The sequence below is a fragment of the Lepidochelys kempii genome, chromosome 3 (assembly GCF_965140285.1).
Source record: "Lepidochelys kempii isolate rLepKem1 chromosome 3, rLepKem1.hap1, whole genome shotgun sequence".
Classification (NCBI taxonomy): domain Eukaryota; kingdom Metazoa; phylum Chordata; order Testudines; family Cheloniidae; genus Lepidochelys; species Lepidochelys kempii.
In genome coordinates this window covers 204,266,434-204,288,180 of record NC_136382.1, presented here as the reverse complement: position 1 = coordinate 204,288,180, position 21,747 = coordinate 204,266,434, and the positions used below count along the sequence as shown (strand labels likewise).

The following is a 21,747-nucleotide window of genomic DNA, read 5'->3' as shown; positions in this document are numbered from 1 at the left end:
GCCCCGCAGCGCCCCGATCCCGCCGTGCCCCCGGCTCGCTCCTGCGGGGGAGGAGCCGCAGGGACCCCAGGCGCGTGCGCACGCCTGTAAAGGCCGGGGCGGGGCGGGCGAAGGAGCGGAGAGATGGTTGCCGTAAAGCACCATGGCAGCGGTCGCAAAAGTCGCAAACCCACCCCCAACGCCTTCAGGCACACATCTGTCCGGTGAACGGAGGCTGAGGGGTGGCTGCCCCCTCCCCTTCGTCTGGCAGGGCTGAAGTGCGCCCAGCGCCCTTACGGGGGGAGGGGGTGGACGCCGCCATGTTGGCCACCGCTTGGCTGGGCAGATGCTCCTGGGGGCTCCTGAAAGGCGCGAGCCGGCCCCTGCGGGGCAGCGGCGCGAGGCCGCTCGCGAGCCGGTCCCGGGCGACCGGAGGCGTAAACAACCGCCGCGGCTTCTGCCTCGCGCTGGGGGCCCCCCCGCTGAGCGGCCTCGCGCCGCGGGCGCCGCCGCCCTCGCCCTCCTCCCCCTCCTCCTCCCCCGGCGCGTGGCGGGAGTCGCGGCGGCTGCTGCTGCTGCTGCGCGCGCCCTCCCCGGCCCCGCTCTCCCCGGAGCGGCTCGCGAGCGGCTCCCCGCGCCCCGGCGGCCGGGGCCCGGTCCCCGCCGGCGGGGAGAGCCCCCAGCCGCGGCGGCGCAGCGACGGTGAGGCGGGCCCGCCGCGGGACGCGGCGCGGAGGGGCCGAGGAGCCGCCAGCGGCTACTCGGAGCTGGTACGTGCTTGCGAAGAAGGCCCCGCCGGCCCCCTCTGCTCCCACCCCGCGCCACGCAGTCGCCTCCGCCCGGCCCGCTGCCCTCTCCCGCGGCCGCCCCGCCAGCCACAGCCCCCTGCCCGGGGAAGGAGCCTCCCACCGTGTCCGCCTCGTCACCGAGCTGCCCCCGCTGGATCCCCCCTGCGGCGCCCGCCTGGCTCCTCAGCCGCCGCAGCCTGGGCTGCGAGGAGGCCCCGAGTCCCTCTTGTGCGGACGGGTCCGCGTGGCCGGGCGCTGCGTGAGCGCGGCCGCGGCCAACCGCGCACCGGGGTCACTCGTCCGGGGCCTGCTAGCGGGTGTCTCCGGCGCCCGGGGCTAGGCAGGCCAGGGCACGCGCCAGCCTGGCCTCTGGATCGCGTCCGCCCTCTGCTCTTCGCTCCAGATACAGTCCTAGGCGAGGCGTGAGTCGTCGCGCAAGAGAGCAGCTTGAGTGGGGAAACAACCTGATGCTTCCCCCATCTCTGCCTGCGAAGTCACATGAAAAGGACAAACTGCCTTGTCTTGACTAGGATTTCACATCACATCACAGTTAACTTGAGAGCACACCCCTTTCCCTAGTGAAGTCACAGCTTGCGGGCCCCAGCGGTGGGGGATTCCCGAGCAGCCCGAGGTTTAGAGTTTAGCAAAATGAGATTCATACAAAAGGATCAGTTTGCATGAGGTACCTAATCTGCAGTTCTGCCAAAGCCCATCTAGACAGGTTCACTGAGTACTCAGTTACATTGGCTAACGTATTCTCTGGAAATGTAAGACATTCCCATCTCCCTTTCCAGTAAGCCATACTCGTTAGCTTTTTATCTCAAGTCTCCTATGCCGTTCTTTTCCTTACTTGACTTCATGCATGTTAAATTTTCCAGGTTTGGTGCACTTGATTTATTATCTTACCAGGCACCCCCAACACAGTAGGTTCCTCCTATCTTTTATGCCAGGTCTGTTCTATATTCATGATAATTGTGTGTCCTGTGTTTTATATTTATGGAATAAACAGTTTTGGTTCCCCTCTTTCATAGTCTGTATTTACAGCTTAATCAGTTCCTTTGCAGATGCATCCATTACAGTGTTTATTTGTTTGCATATATTTCAGTCCTGTCCCAAACGTTCCCCATTCCTTGGGCAGCTGTTCGCTGCTCACCTGCGCTTAGTTTTTCATACTAAGGTTGAAGCTGGAGGTGCTAACATGAAACCAACTCAGTCTACTTTTAAAGATACAAAGCTTGTATAATTCTACTAATTCATTCATATTGATTTATATGTGAGGGCGAGTTATCGTTTAAAACTAAATTGTCACAACATTTGGAGCTAATGATAGCTCAGTTTTATGAAATAAAAAATTCTAATAAAGAGCATTATAAATTTTGAAAGTTTTGTTTTCTAGCAAACTTACCAAGATGCATTTTGCATGTTTGAATACAAATTGTTCTTTTATTTAAAAAAAAAAATTGGTTGTTCATTGGTGGTCAAGTATCAGAATAAAATGGCACGTGGTATTGGAGCTGTTCAGGCTCCCCTTCTTGTCTTGGTTATAGGTTCAGGTCTGGTCAAGAGGTTTATTTCCCAGAATTTCAAGGCATTCTGGCAATCCAGGTTTCAGTCAAATGTGAATTTACTGTGAATATTCAAATCACATGCAGGCTTGACTGATTTCTTTTTTTTTTTTTTTTTAATTTTCTTATTTTCCAGTATGAAAACCCATGGACAATCCCAAATATACTTTCTCTGGCAAGAATTGGTTTGGCTCCAGTTTTGGGTTATTTGATTGTTGAAGAAAATTTCAACATTGCATTGGGTGTTTTTGCTTTGGCTGGGATAACAGACTTGGTATGTTGCATAACACAGTTTTGAAATGTATTTTGTTGTTTTTTAATTTAAAATCACACTTACTGCATAATGTATAAACAGTTTACTAATTCTCTTAAAATTTAAGTCAGTAAAATGAGATCAGCTAGTATGCTAATTATTTTGTAGAAATGCCTGAGAAAGCCATGATGACAAGACAGGCCCAGATTCTACCACTCATTAAGGCTGCTTTGTGCTGCTCTGTTGGTGCAAAACAGCCTTAAAGATTCCCTAAACAGGTAACTGAGAATCCCCCAGTGAGTTGTGTATAAACTGTATTTATTGCAAGCAACTGTCTGCTTGCAAATGCAGATTAAGAATTTCTGCATCCAGAAGAGGTAATCATGTATGCAGATTAGCAATGTTTCTGACAATCAGGTGCTCCATGAATTTCCTGGAATTAGGATGTGCTCGCAAGCTTCTAGACTAGAATCTGAGTAGTCAGATGGAAAGTGTTCAATACGTTATTTGTATCTTCTAACACAGTGGTTCCCAAACTTGTTCCGCCGCTTGTGCAGGGAAAGCCCCTGGCAGGCCGGGCCGGTTTGTTTACCTGCCGCGTCCGCAGGTTCGGCCGATCGCGGCTCCCAGTGGCCGTGGTTCGCTACTCCAGGCCAATGGGAGCTGCTGGCCTGGAGCAGTGAACCGCGGCCACTGGGAGCCGCGATCGGCCGAACCTGCGGATGCAACAGGTAAACAAACCGGCCCAGCCTGCCAGGGGCTTTCCCTGCAGAAGCGGCGGAACAAGTTTGGGAACCACGGTTCTAACAAAGTTGACTGATAATTAGGGCTGTCGATTAATCACAGTTAACTCATGTGGTTAACTCAAAAAATTAATCACAATTAAAAAATTAACCACAATCACAGTTTTAATCGCACTGTTAAACAATAGAATACCAACTGAAATTTATTAAATACTTTTGAATGCTTTTCTACATTTTCAAATGTATTGATTTCAGCCACCATTCCAGAGGACACGCTTCCATGCTGATGATGCTCATTTTAAAAAAAAGCATTAATTAAATTTGTAACTGAACTCCTTGGGGGAGAAATGTGTGTCTCCTGCTCTGTTTTATCTTCATTCTGCCATATATTTCATGTTATAGCAATCTGGGATGATGACCCTGCACATGTTGTTCATTTTAAGAACACTTTTACTGCAAATTTGACAAAAGGCAAATAAGGTACTAATGTGAGTTTTCTAAAGATAGCTGCAGCACTTGACCCAAGAATCTGAAGTGCCTTCCAAAATCTGAGAGGCATGAGGTGAGCATGGTTTCAGAAGTCTTAAAAGAGCAACAATCTGATGCGGAAACTACGGAACCCAAACCACCAAAAGAGAAAATCAGTCTTTTGCTGGTGGCATCTGACTCAGATGATGAAAATGAACATGCATCAGTCTGCACCGCTTTGGATCATTATCGAGCAGAACCCATCATCAGCATGGACACATCCTCTGGCATGGTGGTTGAAGCATGAAGGGACATAGGAATCTTTAGCGCATTTGGTATATAAGTATCTTGCAATGCCGGCTACAATAGTGCCATGCGAATGCCTTTTCTTGCTTTCAGGTAACATTGTAAACAAGAAGTGGGCAGCAGTATCTCCTGCAAATGTAAATAAACTTGTTTGTCTGAGCGACTGGCTAAACAAGAAGTAGGACTGAGTGGACTTGTAGGCTGTACAGTTTTACATTTTTATTTTTGAATGCAGGGTTTTTTTCTTACATAATTTTACATTTGTAAGTTCAACTTTCATGATAAAGAGATTGCATTACAATACTTGTATTAGGTGAATTGAAAAATAGTATTTCTTGCTTTTTACAGGGCGAATATTTGTAATTAAAAATAAAGTGAGCACTGTATACTTTGTATTCTGTGTTGTAACTGAAATCAATATATTTGAAAATGTAGAAAAGCATCCAAAAATACTTAAATAACTGGTATTCTATTGTTTAACAGCATGAATAATCGCGAGTAAATTTTTGTAATCGCTTTACAGCCCTTCTGATAATACTGTATATCTTTTTAATTACCTACATTATATTCATACTGCTTATCACATATCCTGGTAACAGTAGTAGATGCTGATTTTTTTTTCTAGCTATCAAACGTTCACATATTAAACTTATATTTATAGTTGGATGGGTTTATTGCACGAAACTGGGCCAGTCAGAAATCTGCTTTGGGAAGTGCCCTTGACCCGCTAGCTGATAAAATTCTTATCAGTGTCCTGTATGTCAGCCTCACTTGTGCAAGTCTTATTCCAGGTAAGATCATGTTAAATTCATGTATTTATATTTTTTTCATAAGTTAGTACTAAATAGTATGGAGAAGTGAACTTAATGAAAGAAGACACTTCTTACGTTGTCAATGAGGAAAACTAGTTTTAGCTTACAACAGTTTTGTCAATTGGGTTTTACTGTTGTCTGTTTAAAAGAAAGTTTAAAGAACTTTATTCAAATATAAAATCATAAAATTCTGACTTACTTTTAATTCTGTTGTGCTGTTGAGCACTTGAACAACTTTTGTCACTAGGTTCAGCTTCAGCAGTAGTTTGCTCTGTTTTTAACAAAGAATACTTTTATTGCACTTTCCACTCATAGAACTCACATTTTAAAAGAAAACATACGTCATACACAACTACATCAAACCACTGTTCTGAGACTGACATTTCTCACTTTATCAATCTCTATGCTAGACTCCAGTTTTCCAATCTGAAATGGGATGATTGGGGCCACCCTTGCCAATTAATTCAGATTTGTCTTGGCTGCTCTGGAGTTCATGCTTACTGGCAGTTATTGAAAATAGATGATGTTTCTGGAAGGTGGATGTGTTTCTCTCAACGGACAACAGGGGAACCAGTTCACCTCTGCCATCTGCATGGGTCTGACTGTGCAGGAAAGGTGCTGGTTGTAGGAAGCGCTGCAGGATAATGTAATGCTCTTCTGATACCATTAGATGTTGCCACTGAATGCTAAATCATAGATTTTTGCCCCCTACCCTCCCTCCTTAAATTTGCGTTGCTTTTTATTTAGATGGAAAAGACAAATGGTTTGTATTTTCTTTGTGTTAATGGGGATTGCACGTGTGAACATGTAGTGGTGGTGTATCATGGTGGACTTTGTCTATCTGCCGCTAAAAACCTGTTTAAATCAAATTTTTCAAATCCTGACTATTTCTTCTATAACTATATTTTGTTGATTTGTTTTTCAGTTCCACTGACTACTTTGATCATTTTGAGGGACATAGTGCTAATTGCTGCTGTTTTTTATGTGCGATACAAAACACTGTCCCCACCGGTAAGTGTGTGGCTGTAAAACAAATTGTGGATGGACATGAAATCAAATAGTTTTGGACTTTGAGTAGGTTTTCTGTTAGGATGTGTATTAGCAGGGGTAGGAAGCGGCAATTACTTAACAAACATATTTTCCAAAGCTTTGTTATGCAGTTTGATGTTGATCCAAAACTTAGGGGGAAATAGTGAAGATTTACCTGGGAAGAGAACAACGACATTACATGTTTCAGAGTAGCAGCCGTGTTAGTCTGTATTCACAAAAAGAAAAGGAGTACTTGTGGCACCTTAGAGACTAACCAATTTATTTGAGCATAAGCTTTTGTGAGCTACAGCTGACTTCATCGGATGCATTCAGTGGAAAATACAGTGGGGAGATTTATATACACAGAGAACATGAAACAATGGGTGTACCCGTACATATGGTAATGAGAGTGATCAGGTAAGGTGAGCTATTACCAGCAGGAGAGCAGGGGAGGAGGGGGACTTTTTTGTAGTGATAATCAAGGTGGACCATTTCCAGCAGTTGACAAGAACTTCTGAGGAAGGGGGGTGGGGGGATAAACATCGGAAAATAGTTTTACTTTGTGTAATGACCCATCCACTCCCAGTCTCTATTCAAGCCTAAGTTAATTGTATCCAGTTTGCAAATTAATTCCAATTCAGCAATTCTCTCGGTGGAGTCTGTTGTTGAAGTTTTTTTGTTGATGAATTGCGACTTTTAGGTCTGTAATCGAGTGACCAGAGAGATTGAAGTGTTCTCTGACTGGTTTATGAATGTTATAATTCTTGACATATGATTTGTGTCCATTTATTCTTTTACGTAGAGACTGTTCAGTTTGGCCAGTGTACATGGCAGAGGGGCATTGTTGTCACATGATGGCATATATCACATTGGTAGATGTGCAGGTGAACGAGCCTCTGATTGTGTGGCTGATGTGATTAGGCCCTATGATGGTGTCCCCTGAATAGATATGTGGACACAGTTGGCAAGGGGCTTTGTTGCAAGGATAGGTTCCTGGGTTAGTGGTTCTGTTGTGTGGTATCTGGTTGCTGGTGAGTATTTGCTTCAGGTTGGGGGGCTGTCTGTAAGCAAGGACTGGCTTACAGACTCCAACGAGAGACTGCTGAATTGGAATTAATTTGCAAACTGGATACAATTAACTTAGACTTGAATAGAGACTGGGAGTGGATGGGTCATTACAAAAAGTAAAACTATTTCCACATGTTTATTCCCCCTTCCCCCCGCACTGTTCCTCAGACGTTCTTGTCAACTGCTGGAAATGGCCCACCTTGATTATCACTACAAAAGGTTTTCTTCTCCCCCCTCCCTCCGCTGTCCTGCTGGTAATAGCTCATCTTAAGTGATCACTCTCCTTACAGTGTGTATGGGTACACCCATTGTTTCATGTTCTCTGTGTATATAAATCTCCCCACTGTATTTTCCACTGAATGCATCCGATGACGTGAGCTGTAGCTCACGAAAGCTTATGCTCAAATAAATTGGTTAGTCTCTAAAGTGCCACAAGTCCTCCTTTTCTTTTTGCGAACAACATTACATATGAGACTATGAAATTTAGGAGATCATAAACTAGTATTTTACAAAATGAAATCCATCAATTATCAGGGCATAAAAGCAAGGTTCCATCACTTCACTAATTATTAAGTAACACTTTTAGTGTCTCACTTGTACTGTTATATTTCAGTTTAATGTTTTACATAATTTTTTTAAATGTCAATTTTATCAAAGAGTAGATTAGTGTAACTGTTTCTCCAGTGTTGAGTGATTTTCTGTAGTGTGTTCTTTGTGGAGATTTGTTTCAAACACACACATTAAACATAAACAACCTTTATCTTCCTTTCACAGAGAACGCTTAGTAGATATTTCAACCCCTGTTATGCTACTGCCCAGTTAAAACCAACTTTCATCAGCAAGGTAAAGGTGATCATTTATTATAAATACCTGTTTCTTCAGCATCCAGGAGCCTTCACCATTCTGAAGCACTATTAATTTTCGGACTGCTTTCTTCGGCAGCACTTAATACTGACAAATTCTTATATAGGGCTTTATTCCACAAAGTCCTGAGTCCTCTGGGTGTGATCCAGCAAAGCACATGTTTAATTATAAGCGCATAAGTTGTCCAATTAACAAACTAAACGTGCAGCAACTATATCTCAAAGCTTGTATTTTGCCTGGTTTTCCATATATTGGCTAAGGTTATTAATAACCTCTTAAGTAATGTGAAGGACATTAATATGGTAAAGTTCTATTTCAGTACAGCGATAACTTATATTTAATTTTTACCAGATGAACACAGCAGTTCAGCTAATCTTGGTGGCAGCTTCTTTAGCGGCTCCTGTTTTCGATTACGTAGATAGCATATATCTACAGATTTTATGGTAAGTTACATTTTTTATTTTTTGTGATATCTGTAATGTACTTATAAAGAAACTAGCAATTCCGATTGAATTAAAAAGTAAAATTCATGGAACAGAAGGGTGTGCCTCAGTAAGCCTAAATTAGGTTACAGACTTGTATGGTTGAACTCTTCCAGATGACGTTTTCTTTTTGGCTGAAACAGAACCAAGCAATATATCAGTGCTTAATTTGTTATGAGAGAAATAGCTAAACACATGAGGAAGCCAGTCAAAACCCAAGGATGAAAGTTAAGAAACTAAAGTCTTCCAAATCAGCATGAAGGCATCACAGAAGGTATGCACATCCCTAAATTAAAATACATACATAAGTGTGGAAAGGTCAGGAAAAATCTGATACTGTTAAATGGAAAGTTATGGCATTTATTCCAGTTAAAAGGGTTTCATTGCTAAAATTGCAGCACAAGTGATGCCAGTAGAAATGGACAAACTATGGCAGGTAAAACAAAGTAGAAATTAACCAATTTGAAGAGCAGATAACTTTTTAAAAGAGAAGTTCTTTAAGTATCTCTGAAATAAGATGCTTGAGGGAGTCAGTCATGTCTGCTAGGTTACCAGGGAGTATAGGTGCAATCTATGAGAAAAAGAACACAATGGTTTATTTCCATCAGTCTTTCCTTGATAAGCTGTTGTTACAGTTCAGGGGAACTGCACCTGTATTTTCCCTGCATAGATCCTCAAGGGAACCCCCTCTAGGTGCTTAGCTCCTCAGCCATCACCTCTTTTTGGCAGAGATCCTTTTTTTTTTTTTTTCCAGGCTGCAAAGTTCCCTGTACTCTGTACTCTGATATTACCAGCAAGCCAGATTGCCTAAACACACCAGTGTCTTTGTTTTCTCTCCGAAGGTTTACGAACAGTATAATTGCCAGCAGTTACAAGTTACCACACAGCTCTTTAGCAGCAAGCACATTTATTCTTAAGGTGAAAGCATTACAGAGAAAACATTACAGAGAAACCATAAAAAACAATTATAGTCCTTATGCACATGCTAAAAGCTCATAAAAAGTTACTTATCAATCTTATAGGGCCTCGGTAGGCCAAAAGCCTTTCAAGCTTTCCCAGGAAGAATTGGGACTCCCCTTGGACAGTTTGCTGCATCAGAAAAAAGGCCCTAAGTCAGTTTAAACTCAGGCTGGTCATCCCAAAGTCCTTTCTTTGTCAGTTGGTCTCTGGTGAATCCATTTTGAACTAGTGTATATGAGCCTTTCTAGGTGGTGTGGTACTTCTCCGGAGGTATTACAACCTTAGTGAATTTGCCTAATCATCCCTACTGTTCTTTGTTCCTGGAGGAGCTGTGGTTTCCCTTCTCTGTGAAATTGCATACAGTCCCTGCCCCACGATACATAAACTTAATATAGCAAGATCTCCCAAAGATATTGCAGGAAATTGCCAAGTCTGTCACAGCTATTTTCAGGTATAAAGGTGAGAGACTGTCCATTTAGGATGTTTAGAAAAAATTTATAATTTAAATTGCGACAGGTGATCAGACTAGATGGTATTTTTCCATGAATTCTAAAGGAACTTACTATAAGAATGAAGTGGCTGAGCAGTTAATAGAAATACACAATCTGCTATTAGTTAGGAACTATACTAAAGAACTGATAGATCCAGTATACCTATTTTTAAAAAGGTTCTGAGGAATTAGAGACCTTTATTTCAATAACCAGGTAAATACTTATACTTATTAAAAGCTGATATTATATGGAAACAAACTGGGATAGCTTCTGTAAAAGGCATTTTTGCTCTCACATATTAGGATTCTTTAAAAGTTAACAGAACAGTGAATAAAGGAGAACTAGTAGATATCACTTAACGGGATTTTTTTTAAAAGGTCTCACAAGAGGCCATTCACATGGCCTCTAAGCGAACTATAGAAACAAATTAGATTATACTAGTTTTCAGAATAGAGATTTGACTGTTGCTTGTGTAGCCATCATCAGAGTGCAATTGATTGAAATTGTAGCGTTATGTGTATTTTAAGATGTAGCAAGCAAGAATTATTATCTTGATTTTAGTTTGTTTTCTTGGGGGGGCGGGGGTTTGTTAGTAGTCATCATGCATATATTTAAAAACAAGCAAACAAAAACCTCTTGGAAGTAGTGTCAGCCAGTTCTCAAGTTGGTGAACACTGTGCATACTGCAGATACACTGAGCCAGATTCGTCCCCCACTTTTCTGTCACAAGTATAACTGGATTAAGAATTCAGCCCAGTACATGATGAATTCTGTGGTGAAGCAGACTATTGAACAAGGAAGCTTGCTTATGTGAATACGCTTTGCTTTGCAGTGAGGTTCAGTTTTGAATATGATATTTGTTGTTTACAATCAAAGTTAGTCATTAAAATGAGAAGGGGAGGGTGAGAATTTTCTTAATCACACTTTCTTCAGCCTTTGACCTCAGTCTCTGTGACTAGCATAGGAAGTCCCATAATATACACACTCAGATTGTAGCAAAGAATAGAGAAACCATTTAAAATACAGCTTGGGGCATTATTCAAATATTTAGGCACAAAGAAACTAATTTATATTAACCATTTTCCCCCCAAAGGTGCATTACAGCTTTCACAACAGCAACGTCTGCATACAGTTATTATCATTATGGTCGGAAAACAGTCCAGGTAATAAACAACAAATGAAGTGTTATAGAAAGGACCATCTCATCACATCACTGTTTTCTATACTGTAAAGGACAATATAACTGGCCTATGAATAAGAACTCACTGTTTTTCCTTAGGACAGTTTTTTCAATTCAAACCATGTCATCACAATTGGACTGATATGAAGTAAAAGTGAAGTCTGATCATGTACTGTAAATGTATTGAATTTTCAATGTATTTTTGAAAGTTATAAATAAAAATATAATTGTTAAAAAAAATCACAATGTTCTTAAAGGCACTTTTAAGTCACCAGTAGCTGTCCTGCATTTTGAATCTTGTATCTCTTTTTATATTGCTTTTCAGAAGCTAAAGTTTGCATGCTTCATGCAGAATTGGATCGTATATTAGATTCTAATAATGTGCTGACGAAGCTCCCTTTTCTTCTCAGATCTAGTACACATGGAGTTATAAAGACAAACTGTGGTATACTGTCACGAGACAGAATCACTTATTAGGATTTACTAAATATTATAGTTTGCTGCAAAGGAAAGCATTAAATCACTAGGGAATGATACCTTCAGAAATGTAAAAAGAACAGGAGGACTTGTGGCACCTTAAAGGCTAACCAGTTTATTTGAGCATAAGCTTTCGTGAGCTACAGCAAAGTGAGCCTCTTTTCCCTCAAGTTTTTAAATTTTCATTGTGATATGAATAATACAGTCCATACAGTATTTCAGAGTTATTCTCTTCAGTAAAAATACCAAGATCACTATCTGTCCCCAGAGAGAAGGTTCTAGTGACATTAGGGCTCATGGTGTAGTGTCACAGATGTAGATAAATCGAGTTCTTAAATAGAAGCGTGTTTCTAGTACTGCTACTTGGTAGTGGTTGAGAAACCAAGGCACTGAACTTCCTGTGTGAGCTATGCTGTGCTATTTTAAAACCTGCTTGGTCACTTTGAGATCATCTTGGAGCAGAAATGTCAGCGTAAATAGAACTGAGAAAAATCAAGGCATTTTAAATGCTTTTCCAAATCACTGGATTAATTAGAAACTGTTAAAGCTGCATATTTTGTGCATGATTCTCCTATATCTTTGACTGCGTTGTTCATCAGGGATTGCTATGATCTCAATTTACCACCTGTGATCAAAGAATAGGGCAAAACTATTTAAAGTTACAGAATTAAATGCCTGTTCCTTGCTTATACTCTGATAGCCACAAAAAGTATAAGACAAGAGATTTCATATTAACAGTAACGAAATCTACTTATTAAATACTTTGGCGCCAGATATGGTGTGTTTTGCATGTAGTAGCAAAGAATTGAGGTGTCAGGAGGTAAAGTAACTGAAAAATAGTTGGACTATGGTGCTCTATCACCAAAAGTGAATTTATTAGATAATGATTTTGGGGGGGTGTAGTTGTAGGTGTGTATATAAAACATTTAAATTTTTTATCTTTTAACTTGTATAGAAATGGTACACAGACAATGTTTAATTTTTATTCAGTACCTGTCTCTTAGCTTTCACCATATACAGCAGTCCAGATCTGTCTTATATGCAATGGAAGGATAAATGTAAAGCAAATCATATAAAATGTTTTTTCTTAATATACATGTTTAGTTAATTGGGAGTATGGTATTTCTTCAGGAACACAATTTTAAAATGGAGAGATGACAAAGTCCATTCAGGTTATTCCTTTTTTTTTGTTCATTACCACCATCTCAAATATAGTGAGGTACACCTGAATATGTTGTTCTGGTAGGGAATGGCAAAGTGTTGAGGCTATTGAAGGATCATGTCAGCATGCAGGTGCCTCAGCACATTTATGAATAAAATGGCTACACCGTTTCATGACTTGTCTTTGTACTTAGCTTATTGTACAGTTACTTGGAGTTGTGTGTCCAAGGTATTTATATTAAATGAAGTAGTTAAACAGTGCAGAGCTGTTGGCTGTTTTTAGCATATGCATTAGTTGCTCCTTCTGTCCTCATTGGTTTATTCTGGATATTAACTGCTTCTAATAAAACATAGGTAAGGTACAGAAATGATACTCCATCTTACCCATGAGAACAATCATCGACTCTGCATCCCAGCTCATTGTTGTGCAAAAATAATGAGCTTGGGCCATACATCTGAAAAGCAACTGAGTTCAAATGGCTGTATTTGTCAGGGTGAAATCTGTCCTTATTGGTACATTCTGCAAGTGAAGAGTCTGAACAAATAGTGACCCCCTACAGTGGCACAGTTATAGGCTACATTTCCATGTTGCACGGTGGTGAAAAACAGTTTAATGCTGCCTGGGTTTGTTTTAAGTTCACTCTTTTCATGAGAGATTGGATTGACAGGGGGAAATAGTTTAAACTCTCCCTGCAGACAAGTAGTTATTTAGGTCTTGATGCTGCATGTTTTTGGAACAAGTAGAGCCAACATCAGCCTAATCTATAAAGAATTGTTAGTGTGGAACAGATTTTAAAAAGTTAAACTTTAAAGATAGTAGAAAACCTTAGTTTGCAGGTTTTTAAATTTTCCATTTTGCTGATTCCTGAAAAAATTAAAATGATGATTCATGCTTCATGCTGAGATTTTCAAAGCTTCTTAAGTGAATTTAGATGCCCAATTCCTATGTAAATTCAATTAATTGGAATCTAAATCCCTTAGGTATCTTGGAAAATCTCATCCTAAATGTCCACTGGAGTGGACAGGATCTCAGTTTTTAAGGACTTGTCTCAACCTCTACCCACGCTAGGTTGCACTGATACTCAGTTATCTCCCTCAGTATAATAATGACAGTCCCAGTCAACCTCAATATCACTAGTCTACTAACTTTGTAGATCAATCCAAGGCTTTGATCATTTAACATGGTACTAACTTGCTTGTTTTGTTCTTTTGATGGTGGAATGATTGAGACCCATGTTATAATTGCAGCCATTTACTTTCATTTTGGAGACTCCATACAATATTCTTTCTATTATTTGTATTGTGATAGCACCTCGGAGCCGCATTCATGGACCAGAACCCCCCACTGTGCTAGGCGCTGTACAAACATGGAACAGAAAGACTGTCCTTGCCCCAAGGAGCTTATAATACACTTTTTTTTTAATTCATTAAATCTTTACATCTCGTTCTTAAGGGGCTAGATCCTGAGTGGTGCTGCACATTTGCCATTCCCACTGCGTTGGCTGGCATTGTGGGTGTGTGGCCCCTCTCAATCGAGGACCGCAAGAGCGTTCCCACCCTTCATTTTCAATCATTTGTTTTTCAATTGCATTTTTCTGTTGAGTTCAAACCATCTCCAACAGCAAAAATCTCAGAGTTTACACTCATGCCCTTTTGCCCCTGTACAAACCCTCACTTACAGCTATGTATGTTCTGTAGTGAGAGGAGCATGCTGTAGTGGAATAATAAGATGGAAGCAAAACCAGCATGGCAGCATCTTAACACACAAAACACTACCTAGGCTATTTAAAGGTGATCTGCAAAAGTTTTTTTAAAATGGGCTTGTGGTCATTTTTGTTTCTTTATAGCATATAAAGGACTGACGGGTTTTTTTTCTTGTTGCTCTTTTTTTCTGCTTCTATGAGGGATGTAAAGTCTGGTGAGCGCTAGTTTTGCTGGAAGACCTGTACAGGTACACCGCAGCTGTAACGTTCACTTCAGGTAAATGTACACAAGTGTACTCTGCTAGAGTCTAAAAACAACAGTGTGGCCATGGCAGCATGGCTCAGTCTAGTTACCCAAGTACAATCCCAACTGAGACCCTGTTGCCCCAGCCAGCTATTTTGTAGACCTAGTCCCAGGGACATGCACTAATAAGGCAGGATGGTGACACTTTCAAGAAAAGTGTTTGGGGCTGAGTAGGTATTTAAACAAAAAACCCAAAGGTCCACAATTTCCAATCCTGGGTGCCTAAAGGTAGGCTCTTAAATCCACAGCGAGGCTCCTAAGTAAGGTAGACTGATTTTCAAAGGTGCAAGTGGATTTGTGTGTGTACAGCTTTTCTGATAAAGAGGGCATTGCTATTTAGGCACCTAAATAGGGCTGTGGACTTTGAGCCATCTTTTTTAATGGTCTTTAAGTGCTTAATGATGCAGATAGGGGCCTACAGGGATTTTCAAAAGCTATCGGCACCTTTAGGCACCTAAAGACCTTTTTTAAAAAAAAATCTAGCCATTCCTCTTGGTAATTTCCCCATCTGTACAAGGGGGATAGTGATATGATAGATGTTTTTCCACCTGAAATTAGGGGCTTGATGCAGGAATGACGGGACAAAATTCTGTGGTCACTGTTTTGTAGGAGGCTTGATTAGATGATCATACTGGTCCCTTCTGGTTTTAAAATCTATAAACCCTTGTGCCTTTGTAAAACACTGATATCTACCTCTGAAAGGCACTGTATACATGCTAGGGATTATTTTTATCAGGGCTTTCTGGGTGCTTCAACATCATGTTAGATTAGATTAGAGAAGCACTATAGCCAAGGAACTTCAGGACTATGCCTCTTCCTCTTTCCACATCAGGTTGTGCCACCCCTATCCCCCTCATCCCTCCCCCCCACTTCATTTTAAAATCATCCTCATTGGGACCTCCCACTCAGCTGCCAGAAAATAATTCTACATTATAATAAAAAGGGAAACTTCACCCCAAACACAGATCATTGGAAATGGAAAATAGAGATCTCAGAAACAGGCCAGGTGGTGTCCCGTTGTAACAAAACAAAGCATTTGGAGCCACAGGTGTGCCTGGTGTAATTTCATTGGAATTACAACTGGGATGAAGTCAACCCTCTGAGGAGCTCCTAACCAAGTGAGCAGCTGGATTCCACTTAGATGTGTTGCTGTAAGATGTTGACAAAGCTACCTGGGACTAATTACATGGCTGCAGTTTTAAGGGGTAATCAAATGCTGGGTTTTTATAAGAGATGAGGTGTGTGCCATATTGCTCAGCGTGAGGCTTTTTACATTTCTGATACAGGCACACAGACAATACGATGGTGGTGATTAGGAAGACCCCACTTGCTAGGGACAAGACCGCAAAGATGGATTTATAGCTGTGTTTTGTTGTAAACTGGGTGCATGGATTGCCCAAAATCTTCTCACTCATCGTCTGGCTCGATCCTGCTTTGTTAGAAGCAATCACGCACACCCAATAGGTGGTGTCTGGTGACAGTTTGTACAGTGTGTACTGCCTCGCTGTGGGATAGATCTCACCCACCAGGGTCTGGGTCTTCTCGCTGCCTTTTGCGTGATATGCAAGCTGATAAGTATCAACGACTGAACTGGGGGCACACCAGTGGATCTGTGCTGATGTGTCTGTCATTTCAGATACTTCTCTGAGTCTTGGTGGATCCGGAACAGTGTCTTCTCCAGACACTCCAGGACACAGACATGGGGACAACCTCTGAAGTTCAGAGCATGGCTTCTGGAGGTGGCGGCAGGGGTCGTAGTCACAGGAGATTATTATCAGTTGAACTGTGGTTTCCTTTGGTTGATCATCATCGTAATAGTCATCTACATAATCCACTTGTATTACAGCATGGGTAGGATTTGGAATAGGGTTTGCCTTTGTGGGGTTTTGCGGCCGTTGATCTGTCTGAGATGGACTTACTATGCCAGGAAAAAGAGGAGAGTTTGTCCCTGTTGGTCCTGTCACTTCAGTGGAAGTGTTATTAGTAGATTCGTAGAATGTTTCCTCTTGGTGGAACAGAGCAGTAGTCGTTGTGGCATTTCTCCTCAATGGATCTGTTTTGATTGTACTCACAGTGCTTTGCTGAGTTAAGGAGTCGCTATAAAGCTTTCCCAGAATTGTTGAAGAGGTGGCTGCTGTTCCTTCAGTAGTGGGATTGGTAGTAGATTTGGAAAAAACGTCCACACTTGTGGGATCATTCTTCATCTGAGCTGTTTGCGTCATACTTACCATGTTTCGTGGCACCAAGGAGTTGCTGTAAAGTTCTTCGGCAAATGGAGTAGAGTCCATCGTTGCTGCCACAGTAGTGGAATCGATAATGGGAAGGTTGGAAGAGTCTTCTGTGGGAGGAGGAGTGTTTGATGTGGGGAATGTGGTGTTTCTCTTGGCCTGGCATTCGTCATAGAGTTGTAACAGCGAAAGAGACGATGAGGATGAAGGCATCTCTCCGTCTTCTGGGGCTGTGTTGCAAATGGTGTCAGATGCCCTGCAGGATGAAGCAAACAAATTAGAAATGACATAACAGTTATAGGATGGCACCCTCAGTATCTATGAAATGTATCAGGTAGTGAGCTGCTAATGCCAATCAGAAACCTGTTCTCTCACATGAAATCTGGGGCCAAAGCCAAGCAGAGTCTTGACTACAGTTCTGCACTTTCAGGCTTATTTTCCTCACCATATGACCAACTTGGCTGCATACATTTTGCAAGGGGCAGCAAGTATCCCCCAACTGGGAAGGCCACGGGTCTGATTCAGTAAGGTGCAGTGGAAGTTGAAGGCACAATACACAAAGCATTACGCGCCAAAACCATGTTTGAGTAATGCCTCTCCCAGTCTGACAGCAGGGGGCAGTGTAGAGTGATGTGTAGTTACTTCCAAAGTATTCTTGGTCCCTGCTGGCTTAGGAATCAGAGCTCGCAATTTGACTGCAGATCTCCAGGGCACAATGTCATTAAGGCCACTGAGCTAGCTTACATTTTATCTGTACTCGCAGTAATGTACTAATGGGGGAGGCAGAGAATAAATTATCAGTAGATGCCATTATTTTATAGTTCTGCTTGTGTTAACAGCACAGTGCTGCTTTCAAATATAATTAGTCCATACTTAATTCTTGAAGGAAACTTTATTTTAGATGTCTGTCCCTTGAGGAACAGATGGTGATTCCGAATAATATTGGTGGGGTTTGTATTTCAACAGGAAAACTATACCATCCATGCACAACTTGTAGCAAAAATTGAAGTAAACAGGCTCAGGATAATCCTTATACTGACTCCTACATTCCTGTTGTGTGAGTAATATGCTGCTGACAGGTCATTTACCTTTGCAGTACAACTCTCTTCGGATCAGAAAGTAGCCAGGAAAGTCCACAGTTGCACTCTAAAGGATTTCCATACAGGTTGATGCTGATGCTACCTGATGAGTTGATATTCCAAGGATTAAAGGAACTCAGGTTACAGCTAGGAGATGAAAATTTTGAGAATCTTTAGCAAGTGTCCGCTAAGGAGTCTGCATAAGGGATGACATGCAACCTTCTTTGCTCCCTGGGGAGGCAGTAATCTGTTCCTGGCTCATAGCAGATTACTAATCCCCCCCGCAGGAAAACCAAGTTAATTCTCACGTATCACCCTCATGTATCATCACGTTCACCCCAATTTAGATTCATTCTCTGCAGCAAATTTATGTTAAAGGCATAACCAGAATGCAGTAGGAACGGCAGCAGGAAAAGAAAAGAACCCTGCACCCAGCAACTCTGCTTTGGTAAAGTTTGTCTTATCCCTGAACCCTTGCATTCATCTTGGCTTTCATTTCATCCTACACCTCTTCTCCTGCCCTGTGGTCCTCCTAATTCACTCTCCAGCCTCCTTTCAACCCTTTCACGCCATTTTTGGAATAGCTTCAGTTTCTGCATGCCAACCATCCACCTTATGTTGACTCATGGGTAGAGTCCTTCAAATCTGCAGATGTCCGCTATATATCCACAGACCATGCTTGTGGATCGCGGATCAGATGCGGATACAAATTTTGTATCTGTGCAGGGCTCTAGTCATTGGTACAGTGTTACCAGCTGTGTAATGATATTTGATGTTTTTCTGAAAGCTCTAGCTCCTGGAATCCAGGGAACAATTTGAGAATTTCAGCATTCATTTAAAAAAAAAAAAAAAAAAGGTAAGTTTTGAGCCCTCATAGTTGCAGAGAAAAGCTTGAAAATGTGACCTGAGTGCACATGACAGGGTCAGAAATCAGAAGGCAAAGGAAAAGCACCCCACATTTATTGTTGTTTTAAAAATCTCTGGATTTTTAAGCCAATCTATGATTTTTAAGCATTACTCCTGATTTTCGAACTTGGGGATAGCAACATTGCTGTTGTCTCTGCACCTTCTTGTGCCTGAATTGTCCTGTGCTTTTTCCTTCCGAGTTAGACCTGAGTTCTGTGAACAGGAAGGCCGCCTTTGCCCATCTTCTGTACCAGCGCTGCGTGAATTCTGTACCCAAATCCAGCAGTGTAGCTGAGAGCAGAGTTTGATCTTTTCTTTGTTCACTACCACTTAGACTTGTGGTCTGTCCTCTGTTCACGAATCCAGTGCCCTGTTTGTTCATTTTCTGCTGCATTCATATTCCTGGCTGGTGGCTTAAAGGATTTTCCACAATATCCTCTAAATCCTTTCCTAATCAGTCCTGACTGCTCTATTTGCAATATACTTGCTGTTCTGGTACATTGCCTTCACTGTTCATGTTACACCTTTATCTACATTAACTACTTCATAACTGTGTAACCCATGGTATGTGATGCAAAATACATCCTTAGCTCTGTATCCTTCCCTGAAAGAATCACAGAGTTGCTTTCTCCTAACACAGAACAAGAAATTCTCCAAGAAGCAATAACTACTGTCTCTCTCTGCTGCATTGCAGTTTCTGCCTAGAACTCCTCCTGCCTGGCTTCCTGATGGAGGTTTAAAGAAACAGTACAACACCTGTACACCATCCATAAATGGAGCACTGCGGCTATTCCAGTGGAACATTGGTACTTTCCGAGATTGGTATGAGGGTCTGTTGCAACACGGGTTACCATGGACACCAGCAGTGAGGTACAGACCAACATAGTCTAGTGAATTGTGGGAGTAGACACAATAGCCAGCTGCTTCTGCTAGTGACCCAGTGTTGACTTTTTGGCCAAGCTCCAGCATTGCCAACTCTCATGAATTTTATCACGAGTCTCGCCATATTTGGTGTTTCTTACCTCAAACCCCAGCACCAGAAGTTTCTCACCGCTGTGGTTGCAGGAACAAGCACTTGAAAACATGACCCGAATTGAACCCCAAAAGCTCAAAAACCAGAAGGCAAAGCAAAGAGCTACCCCCCCACACACACTTACTATTTTTTAAAGCAATCTCGTGATTTTTAAGCCAATCTCCTGATTTTGCAGGGCCCAGCTCATGATTTTTGAAGGCGTGGGGTTGGCAGTGCAGAAGTAACTTGAAATCAATGTGAGTTAAGGAATTTACCCCAGGATGCTTCCGTCTCCACAGCTAATGGCGCTAATGATACTTCCCTGTCGCACAGGGATGATGAGAGGGTTAGTTAGTTACATCTGCAAGGTGCCCTGAAGATGTAACTTACGATGAAAATACTTTCCCTTTCTCCCTCTCCCTAAAACATCGCATGTCCCACTGCAGTTTTCCTTGCTATTTGCTATTTGTCGAATGCCTGGCATGAGAATTTTGGATACTGATCTACAGGATACACAAAGCGGCTCCAAGCTGTCGCTTGGGGGACCCTGCTCTTAGTCTTATGCAGTGTCACACGTTACTATTACATTCCACAGCTTCCTCTCTTGAGCCAGCTCCCCCTCGGCACTTGCCTTTCACACCTGTCTGCCCTGAATCCAGTGTTTAACAATTAACCTTCATTATTTTAATTAAATCTTCTTAGGAAAGCTAAGGGTATAACACGGTGTTTCCCTTCTCCACCATCCATTGCAGAGAGAAGCTGCCAGAGCTTCAACATGACAGCAGTTAGGTCAACCCTCCTTATCCTGGTCCGCTGTCTCGAATATCCTATCCAAACTGTGTTTGCTTATGCCATCCTAACCTTTCATTTCCATTCTGGTCTCGACAATCCCCTATCCCAGGTACGTTAATCCTCCTGTTTTAGTCTTTGTAGTCAGTGAATTCTGTAGGCAGGTATTTATTATTATTATTTATTATTTGTATGACTGTAATGCATAAGAGTCCCAGTTGTAGACTAGGCCCCCATTGTGCTAGGCACTTTACACATACAGACCAAAAAGAGGGGGTCCCTGCCGCAAAGAACTTGCAATCTAAATAGATATTTCAAGTTCCTGGTTTGAGCATGTCTCACTTATTGTTCCCATCTCTCTTCCTAGGGTCTACCTAGTAGAATTACTTGGGTCTGGTCTACACTAATAAGGTAAGTCGATCGAAGTTACGCTAGTTAAATTATGTAAGATACATAAGTTAAGTTGACGTAGCTTAGATCGACTTACAGCAGTGTCTATACTGCACTATGTTGACAGTCGGCAGGAGAGTGTCTCCTTACCTTCTGCCTCTTGGGGAGGTGAGGTACTGAAGTCAACAGGAGAGCGTTCTCCCATTGACTTATCGCATCTTCACCAGGCCCGCCAAATCGATGGCTGCAGCATCGATCACAGCAGCGCCAGTTTAGCCCCCAATGCAGACAAGCCCATTCTCAAAAACTTTGAAATCATCAAGTCAGTGGAGCTGCGTCAATTTACACTAGCAGGGGATTTCGCTCCAGAAATCTCCAGTCCATCAGCCTTATAACATCTGCTGAACACACTTCGGCCTGGTCTAGGCTAAATACTCCAAAGGCGAGGGAATGGGGGGCATTGGGTTTTCCACAACCCAGGCGAGATTAAGCTGCAGGGTCATGAATACTTTGGGCCAGATTCTCAGTTCCATTCCTGTATCTCTGCTGAAGTCAGTGCAGCTGAGAGGGAATTCTGGCCTTTTGAGTTCAGTGAAATCTAAATCACCAGTCTGCCCAGGAAAGGAAGAAAGAACCGCACACTGACAGGTGCCAACAACTGCACCAGGCTTATTAAGGCAGTTTCAGGCGGTTTCTGCATCATGATGTGA

The 21,747-nt window shown here is 42.1% G+C and overlaps 2 protein-coding genes and 1 long non-coding RNA gene across 6 annotated transcripts in view; 2 read left to right on the top strand and 1 right to left on the bottom strand.

Annotated features, from left to right (window-relative positions):
• The first annotated feature begins 89 nt into the window (after positions 1–89).
• CRLS1 (cardiolipin synthase 1) lies at positions 90–12,887 on the top strand. 3 transcript variants are annotated; one of them, XR_012158334.2, is made up of 8 exons: positions 90–749; positions 2,469–2,606; positions 4,764–4,893; positions 5,840–5,925; positions 7,786–7,854; positions 8,227–8,318; positions 8,501–8,631; positions 10,902–10,989. XR_012158334.2 is itself a non-coding variant. In XM_073339686.2 (7 exons), the coding sequence occupies exons 1-7, from the start codon at positions 300–302 to the stop codon at positions 10,987–10,989; spliced, it is 1,053 nt and encodes a 350-aa protein (XP_073195787.2). In that variant the 5' UTR covers positions 94–299; the 3' UTR covers positions 10,990–12,887. The 3 variants fall into 3 exon arrangements, 1 of the variants encoding a protein (XP_073195787.2); XR_012158335.2 differs by having other exon boundaries at positions 8,474–8,631; XM_073339686.2 differs by lacking the exon at positions 8,501–8,631 and having other exon boundaries at positions 94–749; positions 10,902–12,887.
• Positions 12,888–15,500: 2,613 nt separating this feature from the next.
• The window catches only part of LRRN4 (leucine rich repeat neuronal 4), a 14,466-nt gene continuing 8,219 nt past the window's right edge, over positions 15,501–21,747 (bottom strand). For both annotated transcript variants that reach the window (XM_073339679.1, XM_073339678.2), the window contains exons 4-5: positions 17,950–18,087; positions 15,501–17,117 (exon numbers count right to left, since the gene is read on the bottom strand). In XM_073339679.1, coding sequence (XP_073195780.1) covers positions 15,812–17,117; positions 17,950–18,087 — 1,444 coding nt within the window. In that variant the 3' untranslated portion in view covers positions 15,501–15,811. The remainder of the gene's footprint in view (positions 17,118–17,949; positions 18,088–21,747) is intronic.
• Positions 19,398–21,747, top strand: part of LOC144930440 (uncharacterized) — a 27,305-nt gene continuing 24,955 nt past the window's right edge. The window contains exons 1-2 of the long non-coding RNA XR_013635625.1: positions 19,398–19,716; positions 20,611–20,759. This is a non-coding gene — a long non-coding RNA (uncharacterized LOC144930440). The remainder of the gene's footprint in view (positions 19,717–20,610; positions 20,760–21,747) is intronic.